Raw genomic sequence first — 19584 nt, forward strand, 5'->3', positions numbered from 1 at the left:
TGCAAAAGTAACTGCCCCCTAAACCTGATCACTGGTTGTTCCACCCTCTGCAGCAGGAAGTGATCAGTGCTGAGCAGTTAAACATAATTAACTATCAATGAAATCATGTATGAATTATGATTCTGTGATTAACATACACTTCATATCACTTCTCATTTTCAAAATCATGTCGTTTAGCTTTGAAATGTCTGCATTTGTGAATAAAACATTCTCTTAGTAACAACATTTATTTAGATCCAACCATGCAAAATATGATTTTTGCCATTTTTCAAGTGGTCTTAAAGCTTTAATCAGGACTGTATCTGATATCACTTCAGTTTAATGTGAAAAAGCTGCATCAGTGTTTTGCTGGGATGCATCTGCTCCTCTGGCTTTCCTGTTAGCAGTGAGTGCATCGATGTCACAGAGGTTTTAGTGCAGCATAAACTCCAGCACATATTTTTGTCACTCTGGAGCACATTTCAGGAAAATAACAAGAAGTAAATGAAGGAAAGCGACAGAAGCCGACAGGATAAGACGAGCGTCATATCTGAGACAATAACCAGGGCCGGACCGTTTCTGACAGCTGCATCATTTTTATTGTGCAACAACACGGCAGCAGAGGACGGTTTGATTTGGTCTTGGGAATAAATCACTACTGGAAATCACAGGACTCAGATCAACACACGTCTGCTGTCCAGAACCAGGACGACGTGCTGAGATCACAGTGGGCGACAAATGTTCATCAGCAGAACGATGAGACAGAAACACAGAAGAGCCGTTTGGAAAGGCAGGAGGTACAGTGCTAACAGGCTGCAAGAAATATAAATACAGACTCACGTCTGTCTCTATCAGTACTTATCATGCAAAAGATACGACACACATGTGTGCAAAGAAGTGTCCAGGTTCATCCTGACCATCAACCTTTCTGACTGAAGGGCATTTCTGCCAGCAGGACTTCAGATATAAGCAGTGACGTGAGCTATAAGACAATAACACTATCAGTCATGGTCTGGCAGTCCCAGAGCACAAAGCTCAGCAGGACATAAACAGCGTGGAGTCATCAACATCATCAACAGAAGGCAGAAGAGCTTTGAATGTCCTTCAAGAAGTCTGGAGAAGTGTTCCTGCAGGTCCTCACAGAGACGCCAGAGAGCTGCTCAGAGAGTTCAGAGAGAGCTGAAGGATGAAGGCCAGACCAAACATTCACGTTCAAGCTCGTTAGAACTGTAAAGACTAGATTTTTGCCTCATATTCTGTATTTTTAATGAATATTTGCACATTTCAGTGAATCGCTGCATCCGTTTCCAATTCTCCTGCAAAATGTAAAGAAACGAGTGAAACGAGGGCTCAAGACTTTTGCACAGTACCGACTATATTAAAGTAAAGCTGGATTCATTCTCAAACACAGTGAAGGCGTTGCTGGTCCATCGGGTAATAAATCACAGAGCTTACAGTGATCACATGGTTTCAGACTCCATCACCTCCCAATCAACTTTAAACAGGGTTCCTTTATCTGGCTCCAATTCAAGCACTTTTTAAGATCTTTCAAGGTCCATGTTCAAGCTTTTCGAGTACATGACCGAAAAAACAAGCAAACAGAAAGCATGTTTCACTTTGCATCACCTCAGTAAGACCATGTGAAAATGTAAACAAAGCCACAATAGAAAAAAATAAGTAGAAACAAAAGGAAAAATTAATAAATACATAAATATTAAAAGGACATTTTATTGTCCAGCAGAGCATTAAGAATATTCAACAGAAACTAAAGTATTGAAGCTCCCTGAAAATCTGCCCACCGATCACTTCAGGCTCTCAGATTTGAACCCACTAAAAAAAGATGTGAAGACAAACAAACTCCAACACCCAGTTTTCATGTACACACAATGAAAAAGCAGCAGAAATCATTTATTAATACATTTTTATGAATTGATTCTGAACCTTGCATGTTTTCCCTCTTTTTTTATCCTGAAGTGGCTTTTTGGACTTTCCCTCCTTTGTTCCTTTTCCCTCCTCGTTACTGTCTCGTCGGAGCACCTGAGCCTTGTTATCCTCAGTGTGAGTCAAAAACATAAGCTTATGATAGCAAGGATAAAGACTTGTGGATGTTTTTGCATCTGTGTTGTAACTTGCTGTGATGTATCTACACCAGGTAACCAGTGTTTCCCCTCGCAGCAGCTTCCTCTTCTTTGTTCGTTTCTTTCAGATTTCCTTTCTGTTTAGTTTTGTTGGTTTTTTTCCAAAGTGAGTTTCTCGTGTGGCTTTCTGTGATTTTTCCTTCCCTCTTTTGCAGGAAGACCCTCGTTATTGTCTTGGTTGGGTTCACCTGCGCGTTGTTATCCCGCCTCCTGGAGCCGGTGTATTTAGTGTGGCTTCTCTCTCTGTCAGTCTTCAGCAGGTTGTTGTGTCTGTTGGGTCTTGCTGTTGCTTTGGGCCTTTTAGGCAGTATATAAGTTTGTGTTCTGCAGTGTTTATATAGAGGTTTTAATTTCTAAAGGCTTACTCACGGCCCATCTGCAAGCTGACAGCTGTGTTTCTCCCAAACAAAATAAATCTGCCCGTCCATCATTAGCAGGGACATAAAGACTCATACTGCGTCCTAAAGTTTGTCTTCCAGCATCAGAGTGAATCAAGACTGTTTTACAATACACCATGCAGTAAAAGACAAAACACAAATGTGAGGTGCTGAGATATTAGCCGTAAAGATAAAAATAATCCAACACTAACTCAGCCACTTCACAACATTAAAACAAGTTGCATGTTTTATTAGGGACTCCCATTTTTGATAAAATTTAAAGCTGATAGCATCTACTCCAGATCTTCCCATCAAACATTGTTAACTTTGCGTCTGCGCTCCATGCAGGGCCACAAACTCTGGTGCTTTCCCCTCAAATACAAGCATTTCAAAGCCAGTGCAATGGTAGACCCTTCCCTCTACTTCGAGGGCCAGTTTCCTGAAACCCTTACGTGTCCCTGCTGCAACACACCTGAATTTAAACTTTAGTAGCTCATAAGCCAGACTCTAGACCTTAACTGCATGTTGAGGTGGCAAATCTAAGGCGTGCCAGAAGGCCTCATCTCGTTGGTGTCACTGGTTCCTAATCGCCCCATGTGCGACATGCAGTAGCGGATTTTCATACGGGCAGTTGCCCGGGGCGGCATCATGGGCATCTGCAAAAAAAAAATCCTCCTACTCATGCTGCCCCGACGTCATGCCAGCGCATAGTGGGAATGTCACAGGCACCGATCGGTTTTCTATCGCCCATTTGCTGGGAGTAAGGGCGCCCTGCGCCTGCTGCTTGCGGCAGGGAGGAGAGGGCGGGGCGGCGGGGGATTCTCTGGTGGCTGGAGCAGCATCTAATAACCAACTCGCAAAATAAAACAAAATAAAAACAAACACGAAAACACCAGACATCATGATACAGACTTATCATTTGCATCGATGTTTTTTTTGAAATTCTGTACACGAAAAGTGAGCGAGAGCCCTCGGTGCGCGTGCTCGCTGCTGAAGTCAAAGTAAACTTTATTGTCATCTCCGCTACAGACAGTCCAGCATATAGAGACGAGACGACGAGGCTCCAGCTACAGCAGTGCAAGTAAACAAACAATAAATATAAAATGAGTAAGAAAATAAATGTACACTTTAGGACTCGGGGTAAAGGATCAAAGGAACTTGTCTAAAGCAGTTCTTGTTCATTAACTGTTTTAAAAACTACCATCTGCATAACTGACAAAGGCTAACAAGGCCGGGGAAGGACTATATACACAGACTTAAAAATGTATCTAAAGTCAGCTATTTCATTATTTGTGCTCTTGCCTCTACCATTGAGGACACTTTTTGTCCAGTAAAGAGTAGCGCTACCTCGATTTTTAAACTTTTTTTTTTTGTCATTTTGCTCAAAGACTATTGTGATACTCACTCTGAACAATCAGCTCACGTGGAGTTGGCACATACCTGTCTCACTTTGAGATTGTCTGACAGATGTTGAAGGACCTCAGGGACGACTCTGGCCCTTCCTGTAAAGTGCAGTGGTGTTTTTTTAACCCAGTCCAGTTTGTCTGTGTACTCAAAGGTCCACGTTGACCCCGTGGATTGAAACAGGGGTCAAGTCTCCTTTGCAACTCAACGTGGCAAAGGAGTCGACTCATCGCCCCTGCTGATGCATCCAACCACCGCAGAGTCATCAGAAAACTTCTGCAGATGGAGGTCTCTGTTCAGTGGCTGAAGTCTGGTGTAGGGGGGCGAGGGGACAGTCCCCTGTGGTGCTCCTGTGTTGCTGATCAACATTGTCTGACAAGGTGAAGACGTACATTGTGGTCTTCCTGTCAGGTAATCAATAATCCAGGACACTAAAGAAGCATCCACCTGCATCGCTGTTAGCTTATCACCCAGGAGAGTCGGCCTGATGTTGTTGAAAGCACTGGAAAAGTCAAAGAGCATGACCCTCACAGTGCTCGCCGGTTGGTCCAGATGGGCGTAGTCATGATTGAGCAGATGGATGATGGCGTCCTCAGCTCCAAGACATGGCTGGTAAGCAAATTGAAGGGGATCCTGATGTGGTCTGACTATGAGTCGGAGCTGGTCCAGGATGAGTCTCTCCAGGGTCTTCATGATGTGGGAGGTCAGTGCCACAGGCCTGTAATCCTGGGGGCCACTGGGATGTGATGTCTTCCACAGCACTGGGACCCTCTGCAGACTCGGCATGAACAGTTTATGGAAGACTCAAAAAAAGCTGGGGGCACAGGACTTGAGGACACAGGGACCCACTCGTCTGATCCAGCAGACTCGCCTGATTGGAGTCTCCTAATCTGCAACTGTACCTGGTCTTGAGTGAAAGTGATGGGTGGGGAGGGGTGTCAGGACTCTGGTGAGGGTGTGAGCAGTCACTGCAGTGTTGAAAATGGTGGTTGGTAACCCATGATGAACTGCCAACTTATCTAGGGTGTACCCTGAGTCCGCTAGGATAGGCTACCTGATAAGGAAATGATGGACAGAGGACATCTCCTCAGCAGGTGTTCATAAAGTTTCCTCATCTTCATGAGGATCTCATGCGCAGCATCTTCCACTGGCTCGATGTGGGTGATCAGGTCTCATACAATATGACCCTTATGGTTATTCTGGCCAAGAAAGAGAATAGGCTGGCAGCCCAGAGAATGTAGTTTTGAAACCTGCAAGAACAACAAGGAAATCTATGCAGCCAGTCTGGTTTGAAAAATTATCTTAGCAGGGGAATAGTTTACAGTGTGGGCATGGCCAGGCTGATCAGTACCAACTCAGGAGGTGCAACAACGTAAATATTAAATCCGTGTGGTTGGTTGGCTTTGATTTGTTACAAGGTTAAGACTGGCCTGAAATGTATCCTCTGGAATTTACAAATCTTGAACAAATGAAGTTGCATATAAGCAAACTGATGCATAACAAACCTTTAAGTTTCACATCTTTGTTATGCTGCTGTAGATTTTTAAAAAGGTTTTGGCATCTCACCTGACAAATTTCTATCTGCTCCTTTTAGGCATCTATGACACGCGCTCTTCCACAAGCATGTACTTTTGTCTGTCGTCACAATCCCCGACATCAGATTGACAGTGAGATGTATCCTGAATAGGGTAAAGAGTTGCTACACTGCTTCCTCACATCTGCTTCATGAATATGAAGGGTTGTAGTGGGAGAAGGTGGTCTAGGGTGAAGAAGGGGGGTGCAGGGTGAAGGTGATGGCTCTGGGGGGGTGAGTGTCCAAAGTGTCTCTATTGTGTGAAGGCTTCTTGATGGCTCATCAAAACGGCAGTTAAAGTCGCTGAGGGCGTTGGCCAAGAGCTTGTGTTGTGTTATTCTGTGTTTGATTCAGTCATTGAAATATCTAACATGAGACAGGTGCTCTTGGATTACTATTGAGACGACAAAGACGGTCATGAACACTATAGAACCAACATCTGTGATGGGCATGATTATCAATAAAAACACATTTTCTTGGCGTGTTAGCCTGCGATCAGGTACCCAATGCGCAGCTTCAAAGACTCCCAGCTATGGCTATTGTAAACACTCACCCTTCTACAGTGCCCGGGGAACACTGGCTGGCTGTTTATTTTGAGAGACAGACGCGGTTATTTTTTTGATAGTTTTGGAAACTCGCTAGACAGTTTTCCACCAGCAATAAAGGTGTTTTTTCTAAACTGTTCCACTATTTTATATTCAGCAGAACGACTCCTCCATCACATGCGGTCAACATTGTGTATTTTTTATTTCATACAGTATGGGGACCCAACCAAGATGGCGGCCCGCTATTGATTTTTTTCTTACTTTCAACCTTTATTGAGGCATATCAATGTTACAGCCAGTGCCAATGCACGTCGCCTCTACGTCTCTACAAAACACGGAAAGTACCCAAAAATTAGGGACAGCTAACTAGCCTACCATATGCGGCACAGTGCACTTAAGTCTGGTCTTTTACCTGTGAAAATAGGCCGAGCAGCCGGTGAAGAACCGCTCTTAGCAGTCAACAGACACACCGGACTAATGGCGACCGCACTTCCTGCGCAGAAGCCAATGGGGTTGAACTTCACCCCATAACGTTACGAAAATTTAGAAGCGTTTCTTAACAATTACTAACATAAAATGCTTCCCTTCAAAAAATAAATTTCACATTTCAAAAATAAAATCACAGTGAACACAACTTAGCTTGGCTAGCTACGTTAGCATAGTAGTTTGCGCCGGGGCGAACAACGTCCGCTATCTTTTAAAAATTATAAGACAATTACAGTGGTCTGCATTAGAGTAACGTCAGTGTTAAATTTTCCAAAAAGAGCCCAACAATTTATGCTATCGCGGAATTAGCTGCTGTGTGTATATTAAAACACACAAACGCGGGGGCAAGCTAAGATGTATGTTATGTATGTTACGTCGTTGTTTTAAAGTAAACTAACAAAATCCAGAGCGACTGCAGATATGTGTAATTTCGCATAAAATTACTCACCGTTCGCGATGAACACAGCTCTTGATAAACCTTGAACACGTGCTGTTGAATATGTCCGCTTGTGTAGAAGAAGGGAACTGTGAGCTGTTTACACGTCATCAAGTTGTATTTTACATCGACAGAACTTAAAATTATATTGTTTTTTGATTAAAAGAAGATTTTAAATTCAGACAAATCACGATTATATATTGAGTAAAGAGGCATAATTTATGTGTCACCCGAACTCAATAAAATAAAAATTTTAATTAGGAAGTCTAACAGTATTTATGAACTTGATTTTTCATTTCACAACAACATATATATGTAAGTAATGACTAAAGATCCCATTAATTACTTTTTAGAGTGACAGCCAATCACCTTCTCAGCAGAGCGCACAACACGCTGCAGTCTCTGTTTGTCCCTGATAGTGGCTCCAGCGTACCACACGGTGATGGAGGAGGTGAGGATGGACTCGATGACTGCAGTGTAGAACTGCATCATCGTCCGTGTTGGCAGGTTGAATTTCTTCAGCTGCCTCAGGAAGTACATCCTCTGCTGGGCTTTCTTGATGACGGAGGTGATGGTGGGCTCCCACTTCAGGTCCTGAGTGATGGTGGTACCCAGGAAGCGGAATGAGTCCACAGAGGTGATGGGGGTGTCAGTCAGGATGATGGGGGGGAGTGGGGCTGTGTGCTTCCTGAAGTCCACAATAATCTCCACTGTCTTCTGGGCATTCAGCACCAGGTTGTTGTGGCTGCACCAGGACACCAGACGTTCAAAAGCAGAGCAGGAAACTGTTTTCTTTGTGAAAGTGGTCGCTGAGGAGTCCATGTGCGCTCAACGTGAGGTTCAGAGATTCAGCAATCCTAGTCATTATAATTTGAATGTGACTCATTGAGGGCTGAATAAAAACATTTTGTTCCCTGGCACATGTCTCTTCAGCTGAACAAGGAAATAATGACGACATTCAAGGATGTTCACAGAACGATTGAGAAGATGAAGGATAATGTCCAGCAAATTCAAATTCAAATTTTATTTGTCACGTACACAGTCATACACAGTACGATATGTAGTGAAATGCTTGGACAACTGCTCGTGACCTAAAGAAAACAAAAAAGGAAAAGGCTATGAATAAGATAGGAAATAAATATGAAAAATTAAAAATGGTAAATTTAACTAGGAAGGAATGAAATATAAATTAAGGTTAAAAATGAAATAACTGTACAACAAAATACACAATATAGAACTATATAAGAATGTATGAAGAAATATAAATAAATATATGCACAATAACAGCAGCATATACACAATAACAGCAGCGTGATTTAAGTAATGAAGTGAAACCAAAGTCCAGAAAGTCCAGTGTGTGTGTAAGAACTGTATGTGTGGGTCAGTACTGTGTGGTGGTGTGATTGAGAGACCGTATCGCCTGCGGGAAGAAGCTCCTCCTCAGTCTCTCTGTGTTGGTCTTCAGGGAGCGGAATCGCTTTCCTGACCTCAGCAGAGAGAACAGTCTGTTGTTGGGATGGCTGAGGTCCTTCACCATCTTCCTGGCCTTGGTCCAGCACCGCCTGCTGTAGATTGAGTGCAGGTCAGGGAGCTCGGAGCGGATGGTGCGCTCAGCTGACCGCACAACCCTCTGTAGAGCTCGTCTGTCCTGCATGGTGCTGTTCCCGAACCAGGTTAAGATGTTTCCCGCCAGGATGCTCTCTATGGTGCAGGAGTAAAAGTTCCTGAGCACCTTGGAGGGCAGTTGGAAGTCTCTCAAGCGTCTGAGGTGGTAGAGATGCTGTCGGGCCTTTTTCACCACGGTGTTGATGTGACAGGACCATGACAGGTCCTGCGTGATGTGAACTCCGAGGTATTTGAAGCTGTCCACTCTCTCCACTGGGCACTCGTTGATGACGGGGGTCTGGTAGTTCCTCTCCTGCTTAGTGCTGAAGTCCACTATCAGCTCCTTTTGTCTTACTGACGTTTAGAAGGAGGTTGTTCCTCTGGCACCAGTTCTCCAGATTCCTAATCTCCTTCAGGTAGGCCGTCTCGTTGTTATCAGAGATCAGGCCCACCACGACGGTGTCGTCAGCAAACTTGATGATGGTGGTGGAGCTGGTAGTGGCCACACAGTCATATGTGTACAAAGAGTACAGCAGGGGGCTCAGAACACACCCCTGGGGGGCTCCAGTGCTGAGAGTGGTGGAGGCTGAGACATGTCCGCCCATCCTTACTGCCTGTGGTCTGCCAGTTAGGAAGTTGGAGATCCAGGCTCCCCTCGTCGTGAAAAGACTTGAAGCTCTGTGGAAACTGGTGTTTTTCCTCGACCAGAGGAAGGAAGTTCAGCTGTCTGATGTGAAAAAAGCTCTGGAGAATTTCCTAGAGACTTTGCAGAAAGCTGAACTACTGAACATCAAATTCACAGAGGCTCACAAGATGAATCAGATGTGGAAGAGTTTGAAAATCTGAACAAGAGCCTCACTGATGACTACATATCGCTGTCTGGGGCTCTACACATCGATCGGGAGATGAAGCTGGATAAACGAGAAAAAAATGTCCAAGCTGGAGGCAAAATTAGCAGAGCAGGAGGAGACACTGGAGGAGACACAGAAAGGAGTGGCATCAAATTCAGCCCAAGAAAATAACACGTTCTACTGTGTCCTGCAATGAAGATCAGACCACACATTATAGGAAACTTTGTTAAACCTCTGAAATCACAAAGTTTAAAATATTTGAGATTATTATAATTAACTAGCTCATGATGTGCTTCATTCTTCAACTTGATTTATATGTGATGTGTAAAAGTATAAAAGTCCTACGAATGTATTATTCTTGATCTTTGTGGTGTTTTCACTGTGAATTTTAATTCCAGAAAAGAAGAAGAAAACAGAAACGCAGGAAAGGTTTTTCATCCGGCTCAGTGTTTCTCTGCAACAGCTGAACACTCGATCCGACTAGTTTGGCGTTTCAGCTCACCGATGCGACAGAAACATTAGTGGGAGATATTTCTTGGCAACTTTTAAAAGATTTGTCCAACTTATTCCAACGTAAACCCTGTCCGTGAAGCCAGGGGACATTTCATGGGCTTATGCGATTGGACGAGAGGGTGTAGTGCTACGTTATTAGCCAATGACTTGTCACGGTCCGGGGCAGCGGCCGTGTGAAGAGTGGAAAGGAGGACTCAAATTCAGCACTTACTCAGATGTGAAGGCGATTTATTGACAATATCAAACATAAAGTGGAGATGGCAAAACAGAACTAAGGATGAACTAAACTGGGTGAAACTACACAAAGGAGTGGCAAACCTGAACATGAAGGGAGAACAGCAGGGAGAGCACGCAGGGGATTTCACAGGGTATGAACACAGACGACGCGACGAGGAGCAGAGGAAAACACACACTATAAGTACACAAAGAGACACTGGGAAATCACACACAGGTGGGGGAAACAGCTGGACCTGATTAACCTGAGGAGACAGGGGAACACTAACACCAGGGACCAACAGAGGGAGCACAAACCCAAAACCCAGTATCTAAAATCCCAAAACACAAACCATCCCAAAACAGCCCAAGAATAATAAAGAGAATAATAACAATAAAGAACATAAACACAAAGTCACTGAGTCATGGCCGCAGGACCATGACATGACTGTTGATCACCACGCTGCATCCTCAGACTGCACAGTTTGAAGCAGATCAGATGAACGATTGTTAAATTAGATGAAAACCACACAGACACACATAGGCTCCTTGATTTATTAGAGATTCATTTAGCACTAGGACAAGAGGACACAAATTACATAACAATGTGAAAGAGAATAAATATGTGTGCACTCATTTCAGCAAGGAATAATTTCATTGTTTCACAAAACTTTATTAAAATTGTTTGTTTTTGAATCCCTCTCAAATCTATTTAATCGTGAAAAAAAGTAGTATTTCTTTTACAAAAGAATTTCTCGAGAATGAAAGTTACCATCACAGCTTCCCAGTCAAGAAGACCTTCCAGGAGGAATGAAGGCCCATGAGGATTAAATAGGGATTATTATTGATCACAAATCATGCAAAGCGACTGGCCAAACTAGTAGAGCCGAAAACCCATCGGTGAAACAGTTCTGACGACAGAAACAGGGCTGATGGTCCTAATGACGGGCATCGGGGGCATGTTATTGGAGACAAGAACGCGAACTGTTGTAGTTTTGCAGAAAGGCTGGGCCAGAACAGGCGTCGAAGCCCGCATGGGTGCCATGATGTAGGCGGCAGGCACGGGAGGAGAGGGGATAGGCGGTGCTGCTGGGGAAAACGTAGGACATGGGGGGTTAGGCAGCGGTGTGTAGGGGCGCCCTAAAACAGTTTCATACACCTTGTGCAGTATGTCGCTCTGCTCAACCTGCAGAGCTCCAGAAAGCATCTGGAAGTTCTCAGTGAGTCTTTGGTTCACCTCGCTGAACTTTGCTCCAATGCTGCCTGACATCATGAACTGCTTAAGCCGATTATTTTTTGAGAATTTTGACACCAGTTTCTCAGCATGTTTCAAGATGGTGTGGAGTTCCTTCAGCGCTTTCTCCACAGCGCCAGAGTTTCTGCCTGATCCCCTTTCTTTGACGGTTAAAACCAGTCCCTCCAAAGCTCTGACCCTGTCAGCAATCCGCCTGCAGCGTTCGTCATTGTCCTTCATATTGTCATACATCTCGATGATGGTTGGGCAGAGGCCGAAAAGTTCGGAGACCAGCTTATCCATGGTGAACTGTAAGGAAAGAAAGGTAACAGAACTGTAACGGTGCCATGGAGAAGTAAACTTAACTAGACTGAATTCAAATCAAAATCAAATCGAAATTTATTTATATAGCACATATTAAAACAACAGTGTTGACCATAGTGCTTCACAGTCAGTATAAGCATGAGACAATTAAAACAAACAATAAAACAGGACAACAAACAATAGGTAACAACACAACAAGCTAGACCAACTAGTTAGAATCAAAAGCCAAAGTAAAAAGATAAGTTTTAAGACGTGATTTAAAAGACTGGATCGACTCGGCAGTACGAACATGAACAGGGAGGTTATTCCAGAGTCTGGGTGCCACGGATGCAAAGGCCCGGTCACCTCTCGACTTCATTCGAGACCTAGGTTGTGCTAGGAGCCTGTGATTGGACGATCTGCTCTGTTGGGATTGTATGAATGGAGTAGTTCAGATAGCTGGGCGCTAAATTATTCAGAATATTAAAAGTGAACAAAAGAATTTTAAAATCTTTGCGATATTTAACAGGGAGCCAATGTAATTTGGCTAACATTGGAGTTATGTGTTCATGAATTCTTGTACCTGTTAAAAGACGCGCAGCTGCATTTTGAATTAACTGGAGCCGGCAAAGAGAGGAGTGTTGGAGGCCCGAGTAGAGGGAGTTACAGTAGTCCGATCTGGATGTAATAAATGCGTGGATAAGCTTTTCAAGGTCTTTTAAAGGAAGGAACGGCTTTGCTTTGGATATCTGACGCAACTGGTAAAAGCTGTTTTTTACCACAGTGGAGACCTGTTTCTCGAGTTTAAAAGAGCCCTCCAGGAACACTCACAGGTTTCTTACAGTGGGCGAGAGATGGCTAGCGAGAGGGCCTAGGGCATCAGCTAACTGGTTTAGCGGAGTGTGACTACCAAAGACTATGATTTCGGTCTCGTTCAATGTAAGAAAATTATGTGATAACCAAATTTTAACTTCATGCAAGCAGTTGAACAGAGGTTGCAAAGAAGCAGTCACATCGGATTTCAAAGGTGAATAAATCTGGATATCATCAGCATAACAGTGAAAGGAGATGTTGTATTTACTAAAAATTAATCCCAAGGGCAACATGTACAAAGAGAAGAGAGCAGGACCGAGCACGGACCCTTGAGGCACACCACAGTAAATAGGGGCAGAAGCCGAGGAGTGTTGCCCCATAGCAACAGAGAACGACCTCTCTGAGAGGTAGGATTTAAACCAAGATAAAACCTTTGAGACCAACAACATGTTCCACTCTTGATAGAAGAATGTTGTGGTTAACCAAAGCAGCAGTCAAGTCAAGTAAAACTAAAACCACAGAATATCCAGAGTCAGCAGTTAAAAGAAGATCATTAAAAACTCTAAGTAAGGCTGTCTCTGTGCTGGGGCGAGGTTTCAAACCAGACTGAAACTTGTCATTAATACCATTTGCATCTAAAAAGGCCTGAAGTTGTTTTAGAACTACCTTTTCCAATATTTTGGAAATAAAAGGGAGTTTGGAGATCGGCCTGTAGTTAGTGAGAGCATTAGGGTCAAGATTTTTCTTTTTCATAATAGGTTGCACAACAGCATGCTTAGAGAGACGGTACACAACCTGATGACAATGATGCATTCAGCAGAGATAAGATACAAGGACCAATAACATGTAAAGCTTCCTTAAAGAAACGAGAAGGAAGAATATCATGCGGGGAACCAGAGATTTTGAGATGATCAATTATATCTTTTAAAGCAGAATAAGACACTGGCTCAAACTGTTGGAAGACAGTCAAGCATTCAGAGGCTGGAACTGGGTCTAAAACTGATGATGAATGAGATGGATGAGAAGCCCTTAAAGCTGAGATCTTTCCAGAAAAATACTTTAAGGATTTATCACAAAGAGCAGGGGAAGCGTCCCTGTAAGTGGTATCAGAATTAAACTGGGATGAACTTCATCTGGAAGCTCTGATGAGCTGAACCTGAAATCTCTCAAAAAGGAAGTTTCAGATTCGGCTCAGAGGTCTGAGTGTGAGAGCTTCCAAAGTAACTGGAAGGATACGTTAAACTGGTGGATTACACACAGATTTATGTTCTAAGAAAAGGCTGCAATCACAAAGTTGGAGACTCCGCCCATAGAAACAAAAAATCATTTACTGTGAATAGTTTGAAGTGATGACTGCATTTGAAGAATTTAAAAAACAACAATGAGACACAACTTCACAAGCAGAAAATATGAACACTTGCCACTGTACATATACACCTCATGTAGAAGAACATGTATACAGAATGTGTTGAAGTTGAGAAAGGTCTAACAAATACCTGCTTTCCTCTTCTAAGGTAGACAATCCAATACTACATACAGAGAAAAATCCAACAATCATGTGACCCCCTATGAGCAGCACTTTGGCGACAGTGGGAAGGAAAAACTCCCTTTTAACAGGAAGAAACCTCCAGCAGAACCAGGCTCAGGGAGGGGCGGGGCCATCTTCCCCGACTGTATGTGTAATTGAGGCTCACAGTCAGAACCTGGTAGAAGCTGAATTACTGATTAAACTTCTTTACAGGCCCTGAAATTGACTCAAATATCACTTTGAGATGTGAAAATGCAGACATGGAAAACAGGTGAGATTTAACAAACAATGAGAAAACAAAACAAAGTCCCAATGGGCAAAAGTGAAAAGTCCAAAAGGGAGAAAATCCAAAGGCACAAGGAACTGGAGACCGCAGACGGGGCCTGGAAACAGGCGCTCTGACATAGACTAGAGATAAGAAAATAAAAGACAATGACACAGGAAGTGAAAAGAGATGACCGAGCAGGGAATGAAGGACAGTGGATATACTGGACAGAGTGATGAAGATGGAGCTGCCAGGCAGGAGGAAAAGAGGAAGACCTCAAAGGACGCAGTGACGGAGGACATGCAGAGGGTTGGTGTGACAGAGGAGGATGCTGGGATAGGAGGAGATGGCGGCTGATGATCTGCTGTGGCGCCCCCTGAAGGGAGCAGGAGGAAGAAGAAGACTGAAATATGTTCATGTTCTGCTTTGTGATTGTGCAACAACCAGTGTTTGTTAAGTCAAGCATTCCTCAGAATCAGTGTTCAGTGTGTCTGTGTGACATCGCCGTGAAGATAAAGGTTGTTTTTGCATCACGACTCCAAAGAACTCTGTCCCGTCAGCAGCTGAACATTTTTCATACCAGGGATAAAACACACATACTATTGTGGAACTGCAGAAATGAAGCTAAACGTGCGTAGTCAAACGTAAAAACAGAAATGTTAACCAATTGTTTAACTAATTTTAGTTCATAGACACAGCCTATGAACTGAATAGGCTGTGTGTAATAGGTTTGTAAGGCCATGTTACCCCTAAATTTCTATCTTGTTCAAAGAGAAGATATAAAACAAAGTTCTGAGCTAATCGACCTCAGTGTTCTCCTTTTTTAAAAATAAATAATAATAAATATATAATTTCCACATTTATAAGTAATGCAGTTTCTAACGAAGCATGAAGAGCATTTTGCATCTTTAGGGGTAAATGAAACTTTTCTGGAGCTTTAAATATACTTTCATACAAACGTGTAAAACTGGACCCAGTGGCAGCAGCTGATTCCACATTTAACTGCTGTATTAAAGAAACACTTAGCTTTTTATTTCTGCTGATTTAAAGCTCAGCTCATTTGAGCAATGGACAAGCTCACGTTAACAATCAAGGACGCGATCAGCTTTTCTAGTTCTTTCATGGACATTAAGAGAGAATTTGTTGTGAAAAAAGACACATTTTGTGAGCTATCCACTCGGTCTGTGCATTCGGGGGTGGGGTGGGGAATCTCTTGAATGTTCGGTTACTGCAGGTTAAGCAGGTTAACAGAGTGGCACTGATACGTGTCCACCTTCACATTCTTCACTGTGAGTTTGTTTTTACAAAAGAATGCATTTGAGGAAAGATCGTTATCTTTGGGTGTAGAAACTCCACCAGTTTCTCATAAATGAGAGCATGCTGCAAGTGTCCGCGTTGGGAAATGACAAAGAATTTCCACTGACAAGAAGGATTATTTTAAAGTGGCAACTGCATAATTATGCTGTTTGTCCTTTCAAGACTGACGCAGACATGACAGGGTCATTGTTTTCTTTGTTATTTAGGCAACAGCACGCTGGACAACGGGCGTAGTCTTACAACTTACCTGCACATAAAGCTCCGTCACTTTTATATTCGGCTCAAAGAAACTGCTTGTTGTGCCGTAGCTACACACTCCTTTGAGCTCAGTGACTCCCTGCAGCCTCCCTGCAACAAATCAAGAGAGAAGATCCATGCACAGGTTTCTCTTTGTCTCCGGCACCAACTTCCCTTTAAGTTTCATTCTGCGTTGGTCAGCTTTTTATTGCAAATGCAGCAGAGGTGCACTCTTCTGTGCACCGGACCACAGCTACAACCTGGCAGGTCAAAATGTATTAAAGTTAGTGAAGGGCAGGATTTAGCCTCTGGCTGCTGAATACAACACGTTTCAACTCTAAATTCCCATTTGAAGAAAACACTTTCAAAGCATAGTTAAAAATATTAAACTGCTGCTGGTTTTAACAAAGATGACTCCAGGGTAAAATCTCCCATCGTACAGGAGCAGAGGAGTAAAGAGTTTGGGTATTTACCAGTCAGTGGAGGTCACAAGTGTTGCTGCTCAGGTGTTGAGGAAAATGAATGTCAATTTCATTCTTGTGAGTTTTTTAGGTGATTTATCTGAAACATCTCTGTGCTGACGTACAGCAACAGACACAACGATCTGCGTTAGCCCCGTTTATTATCAGCAGAATACTTCAAAGTAAAGCACGGATACCTGGAATGCTTAAGTATTTTGTACTTAGTTACCACCCAGCTGTTCTTGGTTTTGTTCTGACATGAATTGAATCAGAGTGAGCCGATGTTCTGAGCACAGACGGTCCAATCCTGACCCAGGTGAGCCTCAGCCCAACAGTCCAAGCAGAGAGGCCTGTAACGCTTCAGGTGAGTCACAGCCAGCGAATCACAACTGCCTGCTGTCGGTTTGCTTCATCCACACAGGAAGTGGCCCTCTGTGAAAAGACGTTTCTGTGGTGTGTGTTGGTAATCGTAAATGTAAAAACAGAAATGTTAACCAATTGTTTTTGAACTAATTCTAGTTCATAGAGTCCAGTTTGATGTGAGCGGCAAATATTTGATCTCTTTAAATATTTCACAGCAAACCCAGTAAGGCTGCACAGTTGGAGGCGATACCTGCGCTGCATGCACGTCATTGTTTACATCATGAAGGTACCAGTGTTGGGACTAAGGCGTTATTAAGTAACGCGTTACAGTAACTACGTTATTATTGTGGTAAGTAGCACGGTAACTAGTTATTATGCCAAAACCAGGAACGCGTTACTCGTTACTGGGATTTAAATATGCTGGTTATTCGTTACTTCGTGTGGAGGCATCGCGGAGCTTCCACAGATTCAATAACATTAGCAAGTGGTGGAGGCAGCAGGTGGAGGAGGGAAAGGGGAGACAGGAGGAGAGACCCGAGGCGGCCGCCGGTCCGAGTGTGAACTGAACTTCAGGTAAGAAGTTATGACCTGCAGTCCATCTGGGTCAGATATGAACCAAGTTTAGGTGGAGTTTATTTTAGCTGTGCTGACTTTTTCGTACTGCGTGCTAGCTAGCATGACGGAGTTTCTATACAGCTGGGTGGTGCTATGTTACTGATGTTGAACCGTCCCGTAAAAAACAGAATCGTCTGGTATTCAGAGAAAATATTACGCGTTTCTTATTGAGGTGAAAAGGAACAGTTTGTCCCGTAATTCAGCTACAATGAAAAAGACAAAGCTGCAGTTATTCTGTGTCTTTGCTGCACAGCTGCCTCTTCTTCTTTCATTCTCCCCCCTCCCTCTCCTGTTTCTACTTCAATCATGAAACTGATCAATGATCAGCTGATCGGCTTTTCTCTGTTGTTTGTTTATCGCCCACTTTGTGCCAGAAAGAGGAAACCAGCGGATAAACAACAGCAGCACGTTCAAGCTTGATCAGCTGTTGTTAGAATTTATTTAATATTACTTTCTAGTATCAGCTGATGTTTGCTGGAGCCACAGCTGTAAAGCTGCTGGTCATGATGTGGGTTTGGATATGTGGTGAGAGGGAAACATGAAGATGAAACCAGGAGATGTCCTTACTGAACCATCAGAGCTGAACAGGTGATGGAGAAACAGGTTTACCTTTTAGGTGACATGAATGAGTTGAAGTTATGAACTGTTTCTGAGAGACAAATAACACCAGGATCCTTTTCTAAGTAGCTGACAGCTGGTAACTGTGCAGGGGCGGGTCTAGCAAAGTGTTGCCAGGGGGCCATGTAGGGCATTAACAGGGAGAGGGGGGCACAAAGAAATACTTTTCTTTCTTATTATCATTTAAAATGTCTCACTTTTAAAAAAATAATTATCTGAATCTTACAACAAACGATTGATAGATTGATGCATATATACCATCAGAACAGTGTACATCACTGTCACAACAGGGTTTATTTTCATTCAAAGGCTTTATGATTTTTCCTATAATGGTGGGCCGGTCTCTAGTCAAATTCCCCGGGCCGATTTTTTGTCCCAGTCCAGCCCTGTAAGCAGCTCATCTGCAGTCTGGTGTTACCTACATCTTCCTATTCAGAAGGCAGAATTTCCGAGTTCTGAGTACAATCGAAAGCACCACGACTGCAGTTTTTGTGTTGGATGTAAAAAGCAGGATAGGATAGAATCAGGCGTGGGATTTCTCTCGTGGAAATGTGCACATTATTTTTTTCCTTTCTATTGGTAGGTGGCACAGTGCACTGTGGCAAGTAAGCAAGCTAGAAGACTGACAGTCTGGCTGGGTATCCAGTTACGGAAGCAACACATTAACAAGAGAATTCTGAGTAAAACCAAAGTTACTTTCCCTAGTAACTAGTTACTCTGAAAGTAACGAGTAACTTGAAGTAACTGAGTTACTTTTGATAGAAGTAACTAGTAATGTAACTAAGTTACTAATTTAAAGTAACTTACCCAACACTGGAAGGTACAGCCAATAGAATGAGAGGTGATATTTTGTTTCTAAGAGATGCACTCAGGTCAGGTACATGGAGACCTTATTTGTCTGCAATGATGTTTTGATGAACAGGAATGTAGCACAAAGTAAAGGTGAAAGCAGCCAGCTGTTAGCTTTAATGTTAACAGTTTCATTTATATTTTTATTCTACAAGCTGCACTGAAGTTAGGAGAGAAGAACAATCAATTATAGTTTGCTGCAAATACCTGTATATGTCTCCATCACTAACTGACACAACAAAGGGGACTCTTATCTTGTAGCGTGAGTGTTGTTGGGAAGCACAGCAGTGACACCTTGTGGTGAATAAGTTAATCACCATCACATAGCTGGTTGCCCTCCATCTACAGCAGCACAGTAGCCAGTAGCTGGAGATTCTGAGGCTGACGGTGCACCGGAGCCCTAGCATCCATACGCTGTTCCAGGCAGTGAATGTTCTCATGTTACCTGATGAATCTGTCTGATTGGTTATTATGTGTTATTATTGTGTATCACGCGTGCATATAACAGGTATTACGGTAAATGATACCTGTTGTACCGTAAAGTAAAAGCTATGTTTTTAGGTGTGACGTTAACAATGACAAACATACATATATATACACATACATACACATATGTATATGTATACCATATATTAGAACATTAGACTGCTGATTTATTGTGAATGGATGATATTGTTTTATGATGCACTATACTGCTGAGTTAAGAAGAGAATATTGTGTGCAGAGAGTCAGGGCCTTGCTGTTCTGATAGCAGAGGAGACAGAGCACATTCCACAGGAGGTTCACCCCACCACCTTGTTGGGAGCAGGAAAAACAATAACTTGGGCGCCGTGTGAGAGAAAGAATGTGAATGTTTAGGCC

The 19584-nt window shown here is 43.1% G+C and overlaps 1 protein-coding gene across 2 annotated transcripts; it reads right to left on the minus strand.

Moving 5' to 3' along the window:
• Positions 1 to 10661: 10661 nt before the first annotated feature.
• Positions 10662 to 16861, minus strand: LOC146706722 (mixed lineage kinase domain-like protein). Of its 2 annotated transcripts, XM_085464935.1 has the most exons (3): positions 16291 to 16861; positions 15828 to 16077; positions 10662 to 11663 (listed from the first exon to the last, which is right to left on the minus strand). In XM_085464935.1, the coding sequence occupies exon 3, from the start codon at positions 11655 to 11657 to the stop codon at positions 10998 to 11000; it is 660 nt and encodes a 219-aa protein (XP_085321061.1). In that variant the 5' UTR covers positions 11658 to 11663; positions 15828 to 16077; positions 16291 to 16861; the 3' UTR covers positions 10662 to 10997. The 2 variants fall into 2 exon arrangements, with proteins under 2 accessions (XP_085321061.1, XP_085321062.1); XM_085464936.1 differs by lacking the exons at positions 15828 to 16077; positions 16291 to 16861 and adding an exon at positions 11968 to 12257.
• Positions 16862 to 19584: the final 2723 nt, after the last annotated feature.

Source organism: Copadichromis virginalis, linkage group LG7 (assembly GCF_057382275.1).
Source record: "Copadichromis virginalis isolate Kocher_CV1m ecotype Utaka linkage group LG7, C_Virginalis_male_GT1.1, whole genome shotgun sequence".
Classification (NCBI taxonomy): domain Eukaryota; kingdom Metazoa; phylum Chordata; class Actinopteri; order Cichliformes; family Cichlidae; genus Copadichromis; species Copadichromis virginalis.